General features: G+C 45.7%; 1 protein-coding gene and 2 non-coding genes across 9 annotated transcripts; all 3 read left to right on the top strand.

Annotated features, from left to right (window-relative positions):
• Positions 1-1,027: 1,027 nt before the first annotated feature.
• Positions 1,028-17,815, top strand: Kansl2 (KAT8 regulatory NSL complex subunit 2). Of its 7 annotated transcripts, XM_087556802.1 has the most exons (11): positions 1,052-1,086; positions 1,218-1,420; positions 1,631-1,889; positions 3,824-4,002; positions 4,289-4,403; positions 6,937-7,100; positions 7,357-7,523; positions 10,083-10,179; positions 11,944-12,197; positions 16,134-16,241; positions 17,097-17,815. In XM_087556802.1, exons 3-11 carry the CDS (start codon positions 1,639-1,641, stop codon positions 17,226-17,228), a joined length of 1,467 nt encoding a protein of 488 aa, XP_087412928.1. In that variant the 5' UTR covers positions 1,052-1,086; positions 1,218-1,420; positions 1,631-1,638; the 3' UTR covers positions 17,229-17,815. The 7 variants fall into 7 exon arrangements, with proteins under 7 accessions (NP_001004244.2, XP_087412928.1, XP_087412931.1 ...); NM_001004244.3 differs by lacking the exon at positions 1,218-1,420 and having other exon boundaries at positions 1,028-1,086; positions 17,097-17,809; XM_087556805.1 differs by lacking the exon at positions 4,289-4,403.
• On the top strand, positions 10,271-10,407 carry Snora2b (small nucleolar RNA, H/ACA box 2B). The gene has a single exon (XR_015626226.1). It is a non-coding gene; the product is annotated as a small nucleolar RNA SNORA2/SNORA34 family (small nucleolar RNA).
• Positions 16,768-16,903, top strand: Snora34 (small nucleolar RNA, H/ACA box 34). The gene has a single exon (XR_015626228.1). It is a non-coding gene; the product is annotated as a small nucleolar RNA SNORA2/SNORA34 family (small nucleolar RNA).
• Positions 17,816-18,982: the final 1,167 nt, after the last annotated feature.

The following is an 18,982-nucleotide window of genomic DNA, read 5'->3' as shown; positions in this document are numbered from 1 at the left end:
CTTGCTACATCAAGATCTTGAGTTCTGAGAAACATAACTGGCATGGACTACCATGTCTGGCATGTATTTTGAAGAAAAGTTACACTTTTTGATAATGTGGAAAAGTTGTGAATGCTACGTAAGGTAGATCTTACAAATTACACAAAGGAAAAGACCCTCTATGCACAACTACTTCAAACTTCAGGGGTACAGTACTTTGAAAACATTAAAAGGAGGGTTGGAGAGATGGCTCAAGTGGTCGGGAGTGCTGACTGCTCTTCTAGAGATCTTGAATTCAATTCCCAGCAACCACGTGGTGGCTCACAACGCTCTGTAATGGGGTCCAATGCCCTCTTCTGGTGTGGTGTGTCTGAAGACAGTGACAGTGTACTCACTCACATACATTAAATAAATAAACCTTAAAAAAAAAATCACGAAAACGGAATAGCCTGCTGTTTCTATAATACACTATCCAGCAGGGGAGTTAGAGGATTTGAGAGAAGCATGTTCTACTCTCAAATTTGATTTTCCGTCACTATATCCGTAAATAATGTCTACCTAAGAGAAAAATAGCGTCTACCTTTTAGGGCTGCTCTGCAAAAATTAATTAGTACATATGAGTCTCGAGACAGGAAAAAGAAGAGTTGGAGTGTTTACATGAAAGGACCAAAAAAATGAGCTGAACTGTTCACAATAGAAAACTAACAAAACCTTTTCATGTGTAAACAGAAAACACGGTCAGTCACCGTTCAGTTTTCTGCTGTGTAGGGATGGTAAAGAGGTAGCTGCTTGGGAAGACTGGAGACCACCGCCACCAGAAAACCAACGGTACAGAGATGGAAAAAAATATCTGAACCCAGCGAGGAGCTGTGGCCCGCCTTTCCCACCGCCCACTCACGGGCCGAGTTTCTGACAGACACTTCACATCAGCCAATCGCGTTGCGGAGTCTCACTGTCCCGCCCTCCTCGGGTCTAGTGTTGATTCTGACCAATAAAGGTACAGCAGCCTTAATACAACGACCAATCAGCGCTTAGGAGCCGCAGGGCCGAGTTCCGTGCAGGCGGAGCAGCCAGAGGGCGAGCTGCGCGGCGCAGCGCGGCGGGGAGGTAAGATGGCGCCGTGCCGGGCTCTTCTCCTTTGCCGTTAGGCTGCTGCTCGCCCTTTCTATCAACTCAGCGCGGTACGTCGTCTCCTGCAGCGTCAGAGTCATTCTGATTGTTGGGCTTTCGGGAGCCAGGTTCTCTGGTGCCGGGAGCCGTAGGACAAGATGGCGCTCGCAGGACGACGGCGTAGGCGCTTGGGCCGGGGCTGTGAGCTCTGAGGCGGCCAGGGACAAAGGCGGCGTGCCGGGGCGTGGGGGCGGGGCGCGCCGTTGCAGTTGTGCCGCGTGGGACAGGCGCCGCGCTTCCGGTCGGCTACTGTGGAGACTCGGCCAACGTGGTAGGGACCAGAGAAGCGAGCCGGCGGGCGGGCGGGTAGGCGGGTAGGGAGAAGGCGGGGGTGGGTGGGTTAGTAACGGAAGGTTGGAGGGCGGCGGGAGTTACGGTGCAACCCTCGTCCTGCGGCCCGCCGACCTGCGGGAGCACGTAGACAAGGACTTCTGGCAAGGTTAAGGCCATTTTGATCTTTCCCGTGACCACCTACCCGCAGGTTTTGGTATGAACAGGATTCGGATTCACGTCTTGCCAACGAATCGGGGGAGGATCACCCCAGTGCCCAGATCTCAGGAGCCCCTCTCTTGTTCGTTCACTCACCGCCCATGCTCTCAGCCGCGTCTGGAGGGGCAGGAGTTTTGTCTTAAGCATATTCTTGAAGACAAGAATGCACCCTTCAAACAATGTAGTTACATTTCGACGAAGAATGGGAAGAGGTGCCCCAGTGCTGCCCCAAAGCCTGAGAAGAAAGATGGGTATGTGTAGAGCGCGTGGGTATGTTGTGCCTTGGGGCTCTGAGAGTCGTTCCTTAATTTTCAATGCTGAGGATTGAACCCTGGGTCTGGTTCACGTAAAGCACAGGTTGCATCACCGAGCCTATTTTTACTATAGTTTGAAGCATTTATCTCCGGTTTGTAGTTTGATTTGTGTGTGCAGGGACACGTGGGGAGGTCAGTGGCCGATTTGTTGGAGTCGGTTCTAATGCCTCTTGGTATGGTGAATAGGAGGACGTTAGGCTCGGCTCGCAGAGTCATGGACGCCCCCACCTCCCTTTTGAGACAGTCTCTATTCCCGGAACTTCTCCTCATGCGGACAAGACTGGCTTGGAACAGTTTTGGCAACCTTTTACGGTTTTTAAATTTTTTTTCCGTGTATGGGTGTTTTGCCTGCTTGTATGTTTGTACCATGTTCATGCTTGAGGAGGAGAGGGCGGTGGATCTCCAGGAACTGGATGGAGTTACAGAATGTTGGTGCGTCACCATGCCTGTCCCCTGCCTTCAGTTTTAAAGTGAAAAGAGGAACATGTGTAGTTATTTTATGTTGGTCATATCTGTGAAGTTTTAGGTCATGTGTTTGTAAAATTGGAATTAAAGGATACATTCTTTGGGAGGCATGTCAAAATACGAAAATGATCAGAACTGATGCTAGGCGGTGGTGGTGCAGGCCTTTAATCCTAGTGCTTGGGAGGCTGACTTGGGGTGATCTAGGAGTTCAGGCAAACCTAGGCTACAGGGTTGAATTCCAGAATAGACAGGGCTAAACAAAACCCTGTCTTAACCCTCCTACCCAACTCCGCCAATGATGAGAACTTGAAGGACACTTGAGGCACTGCTGAGGAAGGGGCATTTAGTTAATTGCTTACTTGTAAAATTAACATTTGAGTTCTCACTGTGGTCAGAGTAATTTTGAACCCCTAATTCTCCTGCCTCAGCTTCTGGAGTTCTCAGATTATTCCCATACTCAGATCTAAATTCTTCCTTAAACATTTATTCCGTGGATTCACGTGCTGCCAAACGTGTGGTCAGAGGACAACCCTCTGGAGTTGGTTTTCCTGCTGTATGGGGTGGTGATGGAACTTGGGTGGTCCGGCCTTGGTGGTAGGTGCTTTTGTTTGCTGAGTCACTGAACTGATGGCACTTCATGTTGGAGTGCTGACTCACTTGCCAAACCTTGTTAAGTAAAAGGCACACTCACTATATGTATGTGTGTTTTGGAAGGAGCTTCATAGTTTTTTATCATATGTACTTACCTGTGCAAACATAGGACTTTACTAGATAATTTTTTATAGATCTTCTTGCTTTAGAATTGTCTGTCTATAGTGGATTGATATTAATATGTGTTTGCAGAATTTATTTTGAAAAAAATACAAGCAGCTCTGATTTTCTGAGATACTGCTAACATTTTTATAGCTGGAATGGATTTGATAACTAGAACAGTGGGTAAGCTACTTGTCGCTCCCTTTGAGAGCAGCTACTATGAGCCAGGGAGGCAGCATGAGTTAGAGCTTTCCCTGCCTGGAGCTCTGGGCCTGACTGAACAGCACACATGCCACGCCACGCCACGCCACGCCACGCCCCCACCACACCTCACCAAGGACCCCAAATGGCTTACTTGAGGGCAGTTATATTTTTGATTCACATTGCTGCCTGACCCACAACCCCACAACAGGGTCTATTTAACCCTGGCTGTCCTGGAACTGTGTATACCAGGCTGACCTTGAACTCACAGATCCACCTCTGCCTCTAAAGTGCTGGGATTAAAGGCGTGAGTCACCATGCCTGGGTTTCATACTGCTCTTCAAGGTGTGACTATAAGTCATATTTCCTAAAGAAAAAAATCAACTGGTGACTGAATATTGCTGGTTCTTTCAAGAGAGGGCCTATTAAATATTAATGCTTTGTCTCCTTAGGGTGTCTTTCTGTGCTGAACATGCTCGAAGGAATGCCCTAGCACTTCATGCTCAAATGAAGAAGAGTAACCCAGGCCCTATGGGTGAAACCCTCTTGTGCCAGTTGAGCTCATATGCTAAAACAGAGCTGGGCTCGCAGACCCCAGAGAGTAGCCGAAGCGAGGCGAGCCGGATACTGGGTAAGCAAGGAAGGTGCTTACGAGCGAGCCGATTTGGCTCGCTGCAGTGCCTTGGGAGCTGGGTGGCAGTGCCGGGCCTGCTCGTGCTGGTTGCTGGTTGTTTTGCATTTAGAGTTTGTTTAGATAGATTTCTCCCAGCTTGGTGACCTTTCCTTGTGTTAACAATTGAAACAGTTAAAAACTTTGCATTTTAAGGTTTTGGGTTGATCTCTAAGTAATGTAGCTTCATATGTGGAGTTACAGAGGTGGGAAGTCTTAATGGCTGCTCTTCCCTTCCTTGCCTCAGATGAAGACAGCTGGAGTGATGGGGACCAGGAACCCATTACTGTGGATCAGACATGGAGAGGTGACCCTGACAGTGAAGCTGATAGCATAGACAGTGATCAAGAAGATCCCCTAAAGTAAGTTGTATTCCACATGAGACTTTTACATGCTTTATGTAGTTAGTATGTAGAGTGTAGTGTGGCATGTGGTTAACCAATACATGTAGGTGGGTTTAAGGGTCACAGTTCAGCACCGTTTTGCTCTAAGGCAAGATTCCTTGATTATTTTGCAGAGGTCTTGTCACTGGCACCCGGGTCGTGCCCATGAGATGCTTTAGGGAAGAACACTTCTTTTGACACAAGAATGAGAGGGAGTCAGACAAGTGCTGGCTGGCTATCGAGGAGAATGCATTTAGATAGGTACTTGCCCCAAGTCTCAGAAATATGGGCTCATTATACTTAGATACGTGCTGTAAAATTCCATGGTTCTGAATTTTTAAAATTATGTATATGTATTGCAGCTATCTTCAGACACACCAGAAGAGGGCATCAGGTCCCATCACAGATGGTTGTGAGCCACCATGTGGTTGCTGGGAATTGAACTCAGGACCTCTGGAAGAACAGTCAGTGCTCTTTTAACCACTGAGCCATCTCTCCAGCTCATTTCTGACTCTTTAAATGGGAAATAACAGTGTTCAGTCAGTAGTTGGCTTTGGTTTCATGCCTAGTAAAAGGAAAACTGATTTTGAAACCCAAGTTTTAATTATGTTAAGGTCTACTCTAACCCTTGGTCATCTTAAGAATTTAGAAATATCAAAATATTTCCTGTTCCAAAATCTCTGATTTTTTGAAGCCAGTCTCATGTGGCTCTGACTGGCCTGGAACTTGGTATTTGAATCAGGCTGACCAACCTCAGGCTTTGCCTTCCCTAATGTTAGGTTTTGAATCATCTTAGCAGAATTTGTCCTCAACATTGTGCAGGTGCACACTCACCACACAAATTCTCACTGGTTTTTTGAGACAGAGTTTCTCTGTGTGGCTCTGGCTGTTGTGGATCTCACTCTATAGACCAGGTTGGCCTGGAACTCAGGGATCTGCCTGTCTCTGCCCAAAGTTAATCTTCCAATTTTTAATTACTTGACTCAGAAGCAGGAAACAATCTTTAGATTAACCTCTAGAATATCTTTAAAGTTTGTGATTGGCAGGCAAACTAATAAAATTGGTATGTAGCCCTCCTACATTTTTGTAATAAAGGGTCAATCTAGGAGACTGAATTTTGAGGATATTGTGAAGAAAGTGGGCCTATCATGACCTATCACGTGTGTGTTGGGGGTGGTGGTGGTGAGATCAGAACTGGAACCTTTTCTGTGCTATATATGCTTTTTACCAGCAGTAGTCTGCCTTTGAGCTAAATCCCTTGGACCACGAAGGCCCAAAGTCTTGATGATAAAAGATTGTATTTAAAGGAAAAATAGAAGTCACAGTCATTTTGATACTTCGTGTGTTAGTTTGCCTGAATGTATGTCTGTGCACATGGAGCCCAAAGACGGTGGTGGATCCCCTGGAACTGGAGTTTAAGCTGTGAGCTTTGAGTGTTGGGAATCGAACCCAGATCTTCTTCTCTTAACCATTGAGCCATTCTCTCCAGCCCATGATATATCTTGTCATTAAAATACTCAGTTATTCTGACGTGGGGCCCTTTTTAAAATTACTATGTAAGTAGACCAGGTTAATTAGCATAACTTTCTTGTTGCACATTTTTACTTTTGTTGTTGAGACAGGGTTTCTCTGTGTAGCCCTGTCTGTCCTGGAACTCACTCTGTAGACCTAGGCTGGCTTCAAACTCACAGAGATCCCCTGCCTCTGCTTCTGGAATGTTGTGATTTAAAGGCATGCTCCACCGTGCCCAGCCATCTTTACTCGTTTTAAATGTATAAATAATGAGACCTCCCCCACTCTACCCCGTTCCAATTTGTGAGATAACGCATTGGTATCCTTTTGTGGAGAGGAGAGTTCTCCCTCTCTCCCTCTCCCTCTCGCCTCATCTTTTTTTTTTTTTTTCCTTTTTTCCTTTTTTTCGGAGCTGGGGACCGAACCCAGGGCCTTGCACTTCCTAGGCAAGCGCTCTACCACTGAGCTAAATCCCCAACCCCTCTCGCCTCATCTTAAAAAGAATCTGTTCAGTTCCGAACTCCCGACCACTTACAAACCACTTGTGACTCTCCAGCTCCAGGCTCTGTGAGAGCCCCATGTGCACTCGCAGGCCGGCAGCGGCATGCACAGTGCTGAGAAGGAACCAAGGGCCTTGTACTCTACCACTGAGCTGTGCTGTACTTAAGCCTTCTTTATTTTCATTTTCATTTTTAATGTCTCAGTAAAATGCTTTGTGAAAATATTCCTGTTTAGTGTGTCAGTCAGGGTTGACTTTGTCAATACAAATCGAGGCTGTCTCTAGTCATCCTTTTACTGTCTTGTTGCTTATGTTGTTTCTGAGATAGGGTTTCATATCTAGGTTTACCTTGGATTTGCTACATAGTCCTGGCAGGCCTTGAACTCCTGATTCTTGTGTTTCCACCTCTAACAAGTGCTGGGATTATTGGCACTCATCCATCACCATGATTATCATTGTTATTGTTTTTAATGCTTTGTTGAATTTATCGTTTTATTCCAGACATGCGGGTGTCTATACAGCCGAGGAGGTGGCTCTTATCATGAGAGAAAAGCTGATTCGTTTGCAGTCTTTGTACATTGATCAGTTTAAACGACTACAGCACCTGCTCAAAGAGAAGAAGCGCCGTTACTTACATAATCGGAAAGTGGAACACGAAGCTTTAGGTAAGTTGGGTGGAGTTGGATCTGCGTGTATTACAGCTGAGGCTTCCCGTCTAAGTAGAAAAGCATCCTTGATCACTGTACACGTCACACCTTGACCTGTGCAGCCTTTTTGGTGGTGACTGTAGTGTCCCACTCGGTACTTGAGAGGCTGAGGGTAGGGAGTTTGTTGTGAGCTCAGGGCCACATAGACTGAAGTTCTCTTTTAGGAAAACTTGATATTTATGATATTTATTTAATTATTTTGGTCACTCGCTAGGTAGTAGTCTCCTGACTGGCCCCGAGGGACTTTTGGCCAAAGAGAGAGAGAATTTAAAGCGACTAAAATGTCTCAGGCGATACCGTCAACGCTATGGAGTAGAAGCCTTACTACACAGGCAGCTGAAGGAACGCAGAATGCTGGCCACAGAGGGGGCTGCTCAACAGGTAGTTTGCAAAATATGCCAAAATTGATGGTTTTAGTCCAGATGTGCTGCAAACTCTGGGTGTGTACATTCACTTTGTTGATAAGATCATCAAAACACCATGTCCAGCCTTGGCTTTGAAATCCAGCTTCTACTAAAAGCACTTACCTGAATGTCAGCAAGACAGAGTTCCAGTCTGTTCTCGTCCAGTCAGCCCTGGGCCTTCGCAGGCAGCTTTCAGAACTTTACAAATTGAGGGGTTTAGGGGGTAGAGTCCTAAGTTCTTTGGTTCAGGAAGCCCTTAGTTCAGAAAATTGGCAAAAGTTTTACTAAAGCAGTTTGGAAATCTTTTAAAAAAAAAAAAAAAAGGCAAACTGGGTGTGGTACGTGCCTTTCGGTAATCTCACCACTTGGTGGGAGGATGAGGCAGTCGCAAGCTTGCTATCAGCTTGCCCCACCCAGGGTTTTTGCAAATCAGCCAGCTAATTATTCTAAAAGAATAGGAATGGACTGTAAGAACTGCCTAGTGGTTAAGAGTTGGCTAGCTTTTCCAGAGGACTCAGGTTTGAGTTCTTGAACCCACACTCCACTCCAACCAGCTGTAACTCCAGTCCCAAGAGCCCCAAAGCCCTCTTCGGGTTCCTCAGGCACTACACACACTGTAGATAAACATGTAGGCAGATACTCACAAAATTAAATAAAAATAGCTGGGTGTCCAGTCCCAAGGGCCCCCAAAGCCCTCTTCGGGTTCCTCAGGCACTGCACACACTGTAGATAAACTTGTAGGCAGATACTCACAAAATTAAATAAAAATGGCTGGGTGTGGTGCACACCTTTGATCAGCATTCTGTTGGCAGAGGCAGGAGGATGGATCTCTTGAGTTCCAGGCTAGTCCAGGCTCTTACCCTGAGAAACCCTGTTTTGAAAAACAAATGCTGGGGCTGGACAGATGGCTCAGTGGCTGAGCGCTGACTCTTCTAGAGATGCTGAGTTCAAATCCCAGCAACCACAAGGTGGCTTACAACCATCTTGTAATGAGATTCTATTCTGTCGTCTGGTTTGTCTGAAGAGCTATGGTGTACTCATATATAATAAATAAAGAAAGAAAGAAAGAAAAAAGATAATGGGAGGGCTAAAAAATTGAAAGGATAGTGTCAGTTAACTGTCAGAGTGAGGCGGGGTAATTACATGGTCGTTGCTTTTGTTGTAGTTGTTGAGGCTCCACAGGCATTGTCAGTTGTGTGGCTGTGAAAAGAACTGCACGGTGTCAGCAGCCCACGGGATGGAGGCAGCGTTGGCTCGGTGTTAGAGGCTCTAGTGCGTCAGGGCTAGAACATCTTGGTGCCTGGCTTTCTCCTGATTCCATCTTGATTCCATTTTATTTTGTCTGGGTCTTAGTCTGAGCCCCAGTGCAGAGCACAGTCAGCACCCTGTGAGGTCTTCCCTCCTTAGTGCTCCCACCTCACAGAGCCCAAGTACCTACTGGTGGAATTGCTTCTTGGCCAGTGAGATGAACCACTAGAGAATGCAGGGTATTTTATGTATTCTATGTCTGTGAGTGCACTGTAGCTGTCTTCAGACACACCAGAAGAGGGCCTCATCCCATTACAGATGGTTGTGAGCCACCATGTGGTTGCTGGGAATTGAACTCAGGACCTCTGGACTCTGGAAGAGCACCTAGTGCTCTTAACCACCGAGCCATTCCCATCCCCCCCCATGCCCCCCCCCCCCCCCCCGCCAAGCAATTTAAAAAAAATGTTTTGTTGGCTGGGCTTGGTGCAGCTCTAATCATAGCAGCTGCGGCAACTGAGGTGTGGGATCTCGAGCTTAGGGCCTTCTTAAATCATTTGCCTAGCATGCTTGAGATCACAGCTAGCACCCCAAAAAAGTTGTTAAAAGATAAGTTAGTTGAACTGGGGATTTAGCTTGGTGTTAGAGCACATGTGTGTGATTCTGGGTTTATTTCCTAACATTACCAAAAACCTTGATGTTTGAGTCAGGCTCCCGCTGTGTAGCCCCCTGGTTGTCTTGGAACTTCTGTGTAGACAAGGCTGGCCTCCTAGATTTGTCTCTGCCTTTGCTGAGATTGATACATTGACCACAGTGCCTGGCTAAAGCATCAGTGTTTAGGATACCATCTTTCCCCCTTACCTCAGCCGAGGGGTAGTTTCTGAGGTACCTGAAGGAGCCTGAAACTTGGTAGTATCATCATGCAGGTGTTTATGTATTTATAAATAAGCCAATTATGCCAATGTTAAGTTAGTATAAGCTATTTACAACTTAGAGATTATTCCTCTAATTCTGTATTTAATGTTTTCAGACCCAGGTTGACTATAGTTTAACCTAGTTAAGGGACAAACATTTTTATTACTTCTACAGTGTGGAGAGGTGCATTTGGGGTTAGGATTGATTAACTCCATTCTATGTACATGAGGTTTCATTGTTGCAGTATTGGTGAGTAGGTTTGTTAAATGTTAACGTTTCCTACTTTGTGTGGATTGACTTTCCGTGTATAACTGAATACTACCACAGGTCTATGGTTTTTGTGGGGGTTTATTTGTATTTTTTTTCTCAATTTTAGGCTCATACCACTCGTTCCAGTCAGAGGTGCTTAGCCTTTGTGGATGATGTTCGCTGCTCCAATCAGTCTCTTCCGATGACCAGACACTGCCTTACCCGTATCTTTACAACTGTGTGTCTAGGTTCTGAGTGTCTAGTTAAGTCAGGCTGGTTATGAGCTCATCAGTTTCACTGAAGAGCTTGGTTACTTTGGCCCTGAATCAAGGCCAGCAGTTTGCTGAAGCTGTTGGTTTCAAGCAGGTGCCTAAATAAATGTCTTTCTATGGTCTGTTGGCCATTTCAGAAATTTAAAAATGTAATGGTCAATTCATTAGAAAGAAACATCTGGCTGGATATGGTACCCAGCTCTGTGATATTATAGCACTTGGGAGGGTAAGGCAAGAGAATTGGGAATTTGAAACCTGCCTGGGCCTCAGCAGAATCCTGTCTAGGGTAGGTGAAGTGGGGGCAGGGAGCCAAAGAAACAGCCATGTTGTTTGTGACAGCTGTGTATGGCTGACGGTCTTAGTGGGGTTCCATAGTTTGTGTATGATACTAATGCTTTACTGATTTAGCTTTGTTCATTAAGTTATATGTTAAATCTGTCACCAAGAAAAAAGGATTACTGTGGGTTTTCTGCCCAGAACAAGAGTATGTATTGTGAATTTTTATGCAGTAGTATTGTTAGTGCCCTAACTTGTATACTTACTCAAATTAGAAACTTGGGGAAAAAAATGGGGTTTCTCCCCAGGATCATTTCCTCTATTTTTTCTAATTTGTGATTTTAAACCAATATACGGTGTGTGCTTTCTGGTATAGAAATGCTACATTTGCTGATGGGCTACAAAAGTTGTGATGTTTATTGAGTTTTTGTGCAACCTGAATGGTTTTGTTGTATTTAGAAGTCAGAATATTTTGTTAGTTCAGTGTGTTGTCTTTTTAATATAGTCCTAGGTAGTCAGGAGACTGAGGCAGGAGGATCACTTGAGTCCAGGAGTTCTGGGCCAGTTGGGATAAAATAATGAAGATAACTCTCCTCTCCCCAAAAAGAGATTGATAGGAGGGGGAACCCCATCTTGGTCTTTGGTAGAAAAGGAAAGGGTTGTGGCTTCCCTCCCCCATTCTATTTAGTGAAGTATTTGAGGTTAATTTTCATACTAATGCCTTCTAGCCTGGGATTGCAGGTGTAGCCCCCACACTTGGTGTAGCGTTACTGCTTGTATCATATAAACACTCATACAAAATGATGAGCTCTAAGGGGAATGGGGAACCTTGGGCCAGGTGATGGCCGGGAGCTACAAAGGGGTGGAGTGGGGTGGAGGGGAGACTGGAGACTTAGAACACAAGGATACTGAGCAAGACGGAGGCTGTAATTGAACAGGAGATGCTAAGGTGGAGAGAGTGCTGGAGAGTGGGGTAGGGGGGAATGATGGAAACCAGCTGCTGTGCAAGCCAGCACTGCAGAGGCGAGAGTCCGGTGGATGGTCAGCTTCAGGTTCACGCTTGGCCACACAGTCGCTCCTCCTTGAGTTTGTAGTAAGTATATCATGGAATTGGGAACGACCATTAACATTTTCTGCAACAAGCTACTTGTTTCTGTGTGGACCTCTCTTGTCAGTGTATGTTCCTTGGCCACTTGACACTTCCTGTCTCTGGTTTAAATGGCTGGAATCCTGGGAAGAGGTTGCAAGTGGATTACAAATTATTGGTAGGGTTAAAATCATGTGCACAAAATTACACTTAGAACCCTAAAAATAACTCATTGCATTTGGCTTTCAATGAAAATGTAGTTCTCTGCATTGTCAGACTTTGTTTAGCACTGTATACTCCTGTATTGTGTTCGTCCAATGGGTCCTGGTTTATTTTCCTTAACCATTCTGTAGATATCTGTCAGGATACAAATCAGGTTCTCTTCAAATGCTGCCAGGGATCTGAAGAGGTACCCTGTAACAAACCAGTTCCTGTAAGCCTTTCTGAGGACCCCTGCTGTCCACTGCACTTCCAGTTGCCTCCTCAGATGTATAAGCCCGAGCAGGTACTGTCTGTGCCAGACGGTCTGGAAGCCGGCCCCATGGATCTGTACTTGAGTGCTGCCGAGCTTCAGCCCACTGAGAGCTTACCACTGGAGCTCAGTGACGTAAGTTAGAGAAACTCTGCTCTGATTGGCCCTTGAGAGAAGGCCCTGTCTGCTAGTGGTGAGAATAGTCAGCAGTTTTCCAGCAAGAGGATGACTTGATGCAGTCGCTGTGGTTGCGTGCGCCTGTGCTGTGTTTATTAGACACTCTGTGCTCTACCCTTCTCCTCCCCGACAGTCTGTTCCGAGACAACCTCACTGTGTAGCCTGAGTTGAACGTGAACTCATGATCCTGTCTGTCTGTCTCCTAAGTGTTGGTGTTAGAGACCTATGTGGAAGCATGTGACACTGTGTTGTTTATAAGGTGTTTAGAGGACGTTTGTACCAGTACTCTAATGAGATGGCTACAGAGCGGTACTCTGTAGTTGGTTTGGTGGATTTTGAACATCCTCTTCTGGTACATAGGTATTTTTGCTGACCCTTAATTTTATTTTTGACAGATTTTATTACAAAATTTATTCAGTGTTCACACTTTACATGGTTCAATTCTAATTTAGTATTTTGATGCTGTTATGAATGGGATCTGAGCGTTTCTCTTCTTTTGCTTGCCACTTGAACCCAGCTTTGAATCATGACCTAAAAAAACTGGCATTTAATGTGTGTTTTGTTGTATATAATGTATGTAATATATATATGTATGTGTGTGCACCCTATGCGTACCTGTACCTGGCATGAGAGGTCAGAAGAGGTTAGATCTGGGACTGAAGTTTTAGACAGTTGTTTGCTACCGTGTAGATGCTGGGAATCGAACCTGATCCTTTGCAAGGTGAATAGGTATTTCTGTCCATGGAGCCTGCTTGGCTTCTCTCCATAGAGTTGCTGGGTTTCAGTGAACTCTTGGGAGGTTCTTGAGGCTCTAGCATAGATGTGTGATATAAATCCATCTCAAGAGAAGCCGCCTTGCATCTTAAAGCCTTCGTTGTCACTGCTTCCAGGGATGTCATCCCAGAAGGCTGTGTCCTGTACAAAATGACTTCCCTCCATGGCCCGGAGATGATGCCAACCCCTCTTTGCTCTTGGAGTTTGGCAGCTTAGGATGTAGTCTAAATCTCTTAGCTATAAATTTTGAGTAATTATTTTAAAGCAAAAATGGCCTAACATTTTAAGCACTTTCCCATTCGGCTTTAGGGAATGAACCCCTCTGGAGTGCTTGTCCATGTTATAAATAAATCTTGGCTTTTTTTTTTTGCTGTGATCTAGAGACTCAGAGTATGTCTAATCCCTGGTCTCAGAGTTAGAGTTAGATACGCAGTGATGGAGAAGTTAGCAATCCTCCTTCCCACAGGACGGAACTGGGTACTGGGGATTTCTCTTCAGTTCACGGTGTAGAGCCATGTGGTTCCTGCTTGAGCTTGCCCCTGCTTTCCCTTCCCACTCAAATAGGTGTTTCCTGGTTGCCCGGTGGACAAGAATTTCTTGATCACTCAGTCCCTGGGATTCTCAGAATTAGACTGTGTTTATATGATGCACCTGTGGGTGGGAAGAACTGGGACCAACACCACGCTGAGAGAGAAAAACTGTAGAAAGCAAAGGGGTGTCCGCAGCCTGAGTGGTGTGAGAGCGGGTTTCTGTGGATGAAGTGATGTGTCCAGTAGCTCTGTAATGGATGGGAGGAAGTGTGGCTGTTTCTTTCCTTCTGCTTGCACTGAGTAGTTTGTTTAAAGGCATTTTTTACAAATGGGATACATTGTGTATCCAGGCTGGTCTTGGACTCTCAGGGAGAGGCTTGCCTGCTTCTGCCTACCTCCAGAGTGCTGCTCCTGTGCTAGTTTTAGGCTTAATTTTTTTTTCTAAAGGTTTAGTTCTGTGTGTATCAGTGTCTTGCCTGCATGTATGTGTGCCATGTCCGTGACTTTGTGCCTTAAGAAGTCAAGAGGCGCTGGGTCCCCTGGAGTGGAGTAGAGTTCTGTGTGGAGCTCCATGCAGATGCTGGTCATGGCGCTTGCATTCTCTGGAAGTGGTCTTAACTGCTGAGCTCTTTCTCCAGGCCCCCCTCCCCCCACCCCCCACCCCCCCCGTTAAAATTATGTTTGCCTTTTTGTTCGTCTAGTTTATTTTAGATAAGGTCTTGCTCTGTAGACCAGGCAAACTCAGATCCACCTGTCTTTTGCTTCCTGAGTGTTGGGATTAAAGTTTTAGACTTTTTAGAACTGTGTTCTTCCCCCACCTTAGTTATGAAAAGGTTATGATTTCTATTCCTGGTGATAAGGACACCAAATTTTTTTTTTTGGAGCTGGGGACCGAACCCAGGGCCTTGTGCTTGCTAGGCAAGCGCTCTACCATTGTGCTAAATTCCCAACCCCCACCAAAATTTTTAATACTGAATAATTATGTAAAATGGTGGTTTCCTTGTGACATCTTCATACAGGCATGTGGTGTACTTTGAAGTCTTTTACTGTCCCTTTTCCTTCCCTTCCCTCTGCCTGGTTTTCTGTACTGTGGGACCTGTACATGCTTAGCTGGAACTTGAAAGCATTAAGTGAACTTGTCAATGGCTCAGAAGTTAGGTTGCCATAGATTTTGAACCACTATAGTGACTTGGACCCTAAGTTAATGTTGGTTTCAGAAAGGAGCCAAGAATAATAATGTCTTTGATCTGCCATCTACTCAGTGTCTCTGGGAATGGCTGACCCAGAAGTATAGTATAGGGAAGTATAGTCTAGAATATAATGTCTTTTTTTTTTTTTAAACAGAATACTTGAACTATGTTAATTAATTTAAGACTCAGAGGCTCACTGGGCCAGGGCGCACAGGCCCTTAATCCCAGCTCCTGGGAGGCTGAAGCAGAGCACCCTAAGTTCAAGTCTTGCCTGGGCCACAGGGTGAGTTCCAGGCCGACTTAGTAAGACCCATTTCAGAGTAGAGGGAGGAAGAGGGCTGAGACGTAGCAGACCAGACCTCAGGCCACATCGCTTATTTGAGGGATTGGGAGTTAACCATGATATTTTGGCTTTGCCATTCAGAAACATCTGAGTTTCTGTGATCCGTCCTTCCTCTCCCAGCCTTCCTTTCCTCTCTTTTAGTTGCTTGCTTTTTGTGAATGTTGGCCAGTCTTAGACTGCTGAGTGTTTTCCAGCAGGGTTTCATGGTATTCTGCCCATGGGCAGATGGATGCGTCAGTGAGGAACTTAAGAGTTTGATTGTGTGTGTGTGTGTGCGCGTGCGTGCGTGCGCGTGCGTGCGTGTGTGCGCGTGTGTGCGTGCGTGTGTGTGTGCGTGTGTGTGCGTGCGTGTGTGTGTGCATGCGTGTGTGTGCGTGCATGTGTGTGTGTGTGCGTGTGTGTGTGCGCGTGTGCGTGTGTGCTGTGGCAAGAATCGGAGTTCTTTGCTTCTTCCACTGTGTGACTGAATACAAGTCATTAGACTGCTCACTGAGCCACCCTGCTGGCCCTATATTTTCTCTTTATTTTTCCTCTCAACAGTATTCTTCTACACTTGGTTTGTGTGTGTGCATGTGTGTGTGTTATGTGCACATCAGAGGACAGTTGTGGGGGTCTGTTCTCTCCATCACGTGGATTCTGGGGTTCAAACTCAGTTCATCACATTTAACAATGCCTTCGCTCACTGTTTATAATAGAAATGTGTAGTAAATCTGTCATTTTAACCACTTAGGAATTCACAGTTCATTGGTGTTGATATTGGTATTGGTGCTGTGCAGTCATTGCTGGCATCTTTTATTTCCGTTGGGTTAAACAAATTCTGTAACTGTTAACCCTTCTCTTTCCTCCACTCATGGTAGTCACTGTTTTACTCTGTTTTTCTGTATTGTGTTGTCAGCTAAGGAAAAGTTTTCACTATTGTTGGTTTTGTTTAATTGATCTAGCTTTCTAAGCAAGGAGAGGAGGGACCTGAGAGTTACCTTGAGCTTTGGTGAAAATTGTCAGTTTTAGCTTACTGACTTCCTGGATATTGCTGATGGATCTTTCTCTCTTTCCCTAGGACTTGGATGTCGTAGGTGATGGCATGCCGTGCCCTCCATCGCCCTTGCTCTTTGATCCCTCCCTAACTCTAGAAGATCATTCCGTCACTGAAATTGCCGGAGGCCCAGTGGGTATCTTGACAGTGTGTCTTAGCTAGGTTCCCGCATGTGGTGACCAGGCTGGGCAGATGTTTTCTCTGTTGGCTAGTGTGAGTTCCAGGGAGTAGTGTGATTCCAGATAGAATGCAAAAGTGACCAAGGTGGGGTTTTCTCAGTGAAGACCATAAAATGGAAATGCTCCCTTTTAAGCTAGAAATGTGTAGACGTTTGTTGTGGGCTTTCTGTTGCTTTAATAAAACACCACAACCAAAAGCAGCCTGAGTACAAAGGGACTTATTTCATCCTTTACTGAGGGAAGCTGGAGGCAGGAGCTGGTGTACAGGCCATGGAGACTCTGCTTACAAAATACCGTCTTTTGCTTTTGAATTCTGCCTGGTACTAGTTTTCCAGAGGAGCTGTGGAATTCCTCCTCGTGGCTCTTCTCCTCAGGAGCAGGACGTGCATCTACTTGAGTGAAAGGGGATAGAGAAGTTGACCGTTTTTAAGGGAGAGCCCATCACTCCAGGTGATAGATACAGGCAAGATAGGTGACCCATGGCTCTCACTGAAGACCAGCGGTCGTGCTGTAGCTGTTGGTTTCAAGCAGACGCCTAGAGAGCTGTCTTCCTGTGGTTTGTTGGCCCTTCTGGACTTCAACAGAGAGTGACTTTTCCATCTGGAAGGAACAACCCCTTGTTGTGTCTGGTTTGACAGCTTCAGTAATGACGGATTCTTAGGAACAGCAGAGTACTGGGGATAAACTAATAACTTAATTTCTCTGGTCTTGTTCTTTAGCCACTGTAAATGGGTATTGATAAGTCAGAGTCATGCCTCAGGCCCATTGGAGGCGTCTCTAACCAAAGTGCCTTTATTTCTTTTAATAGGGACAGATACAGGTGGCTGGGGATGGGTGCAGATCCCAGGGACCTCATAATGTAGAGAAAACCTGTGCACCATTCCCTCAGCGTGGATTGGCTACTGCAAATGGAAAACCAGAGCCCACTTCTATCAGTTGACAGTTCATTCTGGGATTGCTCACCGCCTTTGGATTTGAACTCTCCATTCTTCAGACAAGTGTATCTTTGATCATCTCTCACTGAACAGGGACAGCTCAGACCACGTTGTTTCCTTCGGGGCTTGAGAGTGCTGTAGACAAACATAACCCAAGTCTCTGTGATGACAAGTTAGTATTTAAGTTTTGGGATTTTTTGCGAGGAAGAGCGTGAGGTGCTCCCTGCCTTTGAGATGCAGTGCCTATTGGAGACATTTATACTGGGACTTCTGAGCCATGGGCTGAGATCCACGTGGATGTCTAGGCGGGGTTGGCTGTGGTGAAGAACGGTGCTCTTCAGGTGTTGGCTCTTAGTCTCTGTAGCCGTATCTAAAGCTGTATTTAAGCCTTTCCTCTGCTCCACATCATTGGGCAATATAAACCCCCTTTCCTAGTGAACCGACTGAGAAAAGCAGTTCACAGGTCTGGGTTCTCCTTAATTATTCTTGCTTTTAATTTATGTAAATTTCTGTGGTGGCTCCTTCATGTAAGATATAGTGAAGTTATTGTATATAGTTTCTATTAAATGTTAAAATGTTATGAAAATATAAAGTAGTCTGAGTTGATTGTATTTTCTTTGTATTTGAGAATGTCTATATTAATTATCCTCTGGGTCTTTGCTTGTCATCTGATGGGAAAAGTGCACACTGTTTCTATCCCTTGACGTGCACTCTGGAGAAACTAGTGACAAAGGTGGCACTTGGTACCTAGTTCCAGGGCCAGGTAAACTTGTGTTCCCTGGAGAGCTGGAGTTAACTCAGTAGGGGGCTGGAGGCCTGGTATGGAGCTTAGGACTTGGGTCAGCCCAAGTCAGGATGATAGCAGGCAGTGGTGAGATTTGTGTCCAGCCAGTTTCTAGGGGAACATTAGAAATAATGAGCTACTCATCCTGAATAACCGTCCACAGAAAGAAGCTAATAGAACTACCACCGGAAAAGATTGAGCTTGTCCTGGGGTGGGCAGGTACCCCTTCACTGTATAAGCTGTACATTTCTCCCTGCAAGGAAGATGTGCATGAGAGTGAAGACCATTTGTTCAGCCCAGACCCCTGTCGGATGCTTTAGACTTTCAGTTGCTTAGGACTAAGACTTACAGTTCTAGAGGACATCATGGCGGCAGGATCAGGAAGCTGTGAGCTCACATTGTAACCACTAACGTGAGTCAGCAACCCGGAAGTGGTATAACGCTTTTCACCTCAAAGTCCAACCCCAGTGATAACTTCCTGCAGCATTTCTGTATCACCTAGATCTCCCAAAACTGCAACCAATGGGTACCAAGTATCTAAGTGCCAGAGACTGGTGGGCATTTCTCATTCAAATAATCACACTGGGTTTGACCAGTGGAAAACCCAAAAGCACAGTCCTGGACCAGATTGTTAGCAGGGGAGCTGGTCCAAACAGCACTAAGGGCAGACTAGGGTGCATCTGTCAGAGGCAGGCCAAACAGTGGAATCCCCTTACTGCTGAGACTCACGGAGGCCCTACATCAGTACCCCAGGATGGGAAGGTTGGATGGCTCAGGTGGGAAAGTGACTCCTACATGCTGCTGGACCCAACATTGTCTTTTTGACCAAGATGGATAAAAGTGCTGAGGGCTTTGTGCTGATTTGGACTTTGCTAACATTCTTTTATCAGTATCCTCTTAACTGCCCAAGGAGTCAGGAAGTAAGTGAAACTTGGAGATCTCAGCAAGTTCCTGAAGCCTACAAGATTCACAAGT

Source organism: Rattus norvegicus, chromosome 7 (genome assembly GCF_021556685.1).
Source record: "Rattus norvegicus strain SHRSP/BbbUtx chromosome 7, alternate assembly SHRSP_T2T, whole genome shotgun sequence".
In the NCBI taxonomy this organism is placed as follows: Eukaryota; Metazoa; Chordata; class Mammalia; order Rodentia; family Muridae; genus Rattus; species Rattus norvegicus.
The sequence above is the reverse complement of the archived record's forward strand: the minus strand, read 5'-3'. Positions and strand labels throughout refer to the sequence as shown.

Coding starts and splice junctions, on each gene's coding strand:
- Kansl2 (XM_087556802.1), top strand. CDS start 1,639: ATGAACAGGATTCGGATTCACGTCTTGCCAACGAATCGGGGGAGGATC. Junction 4,003..4,288: donor CGAGGCGAGCCGGATACTGG/GTAAGCAAGGAA, acceptor TCCTTGCCTCAG/ATGAAGACAGCTGGAGTGAT. Junction 4,404..6,936: donor GATCAAGAAGATCCCCTAAA/GTAAGTTGTATT, acceptor GTTTTATTCCAG/ACATGCGGGTGTCTATACAG.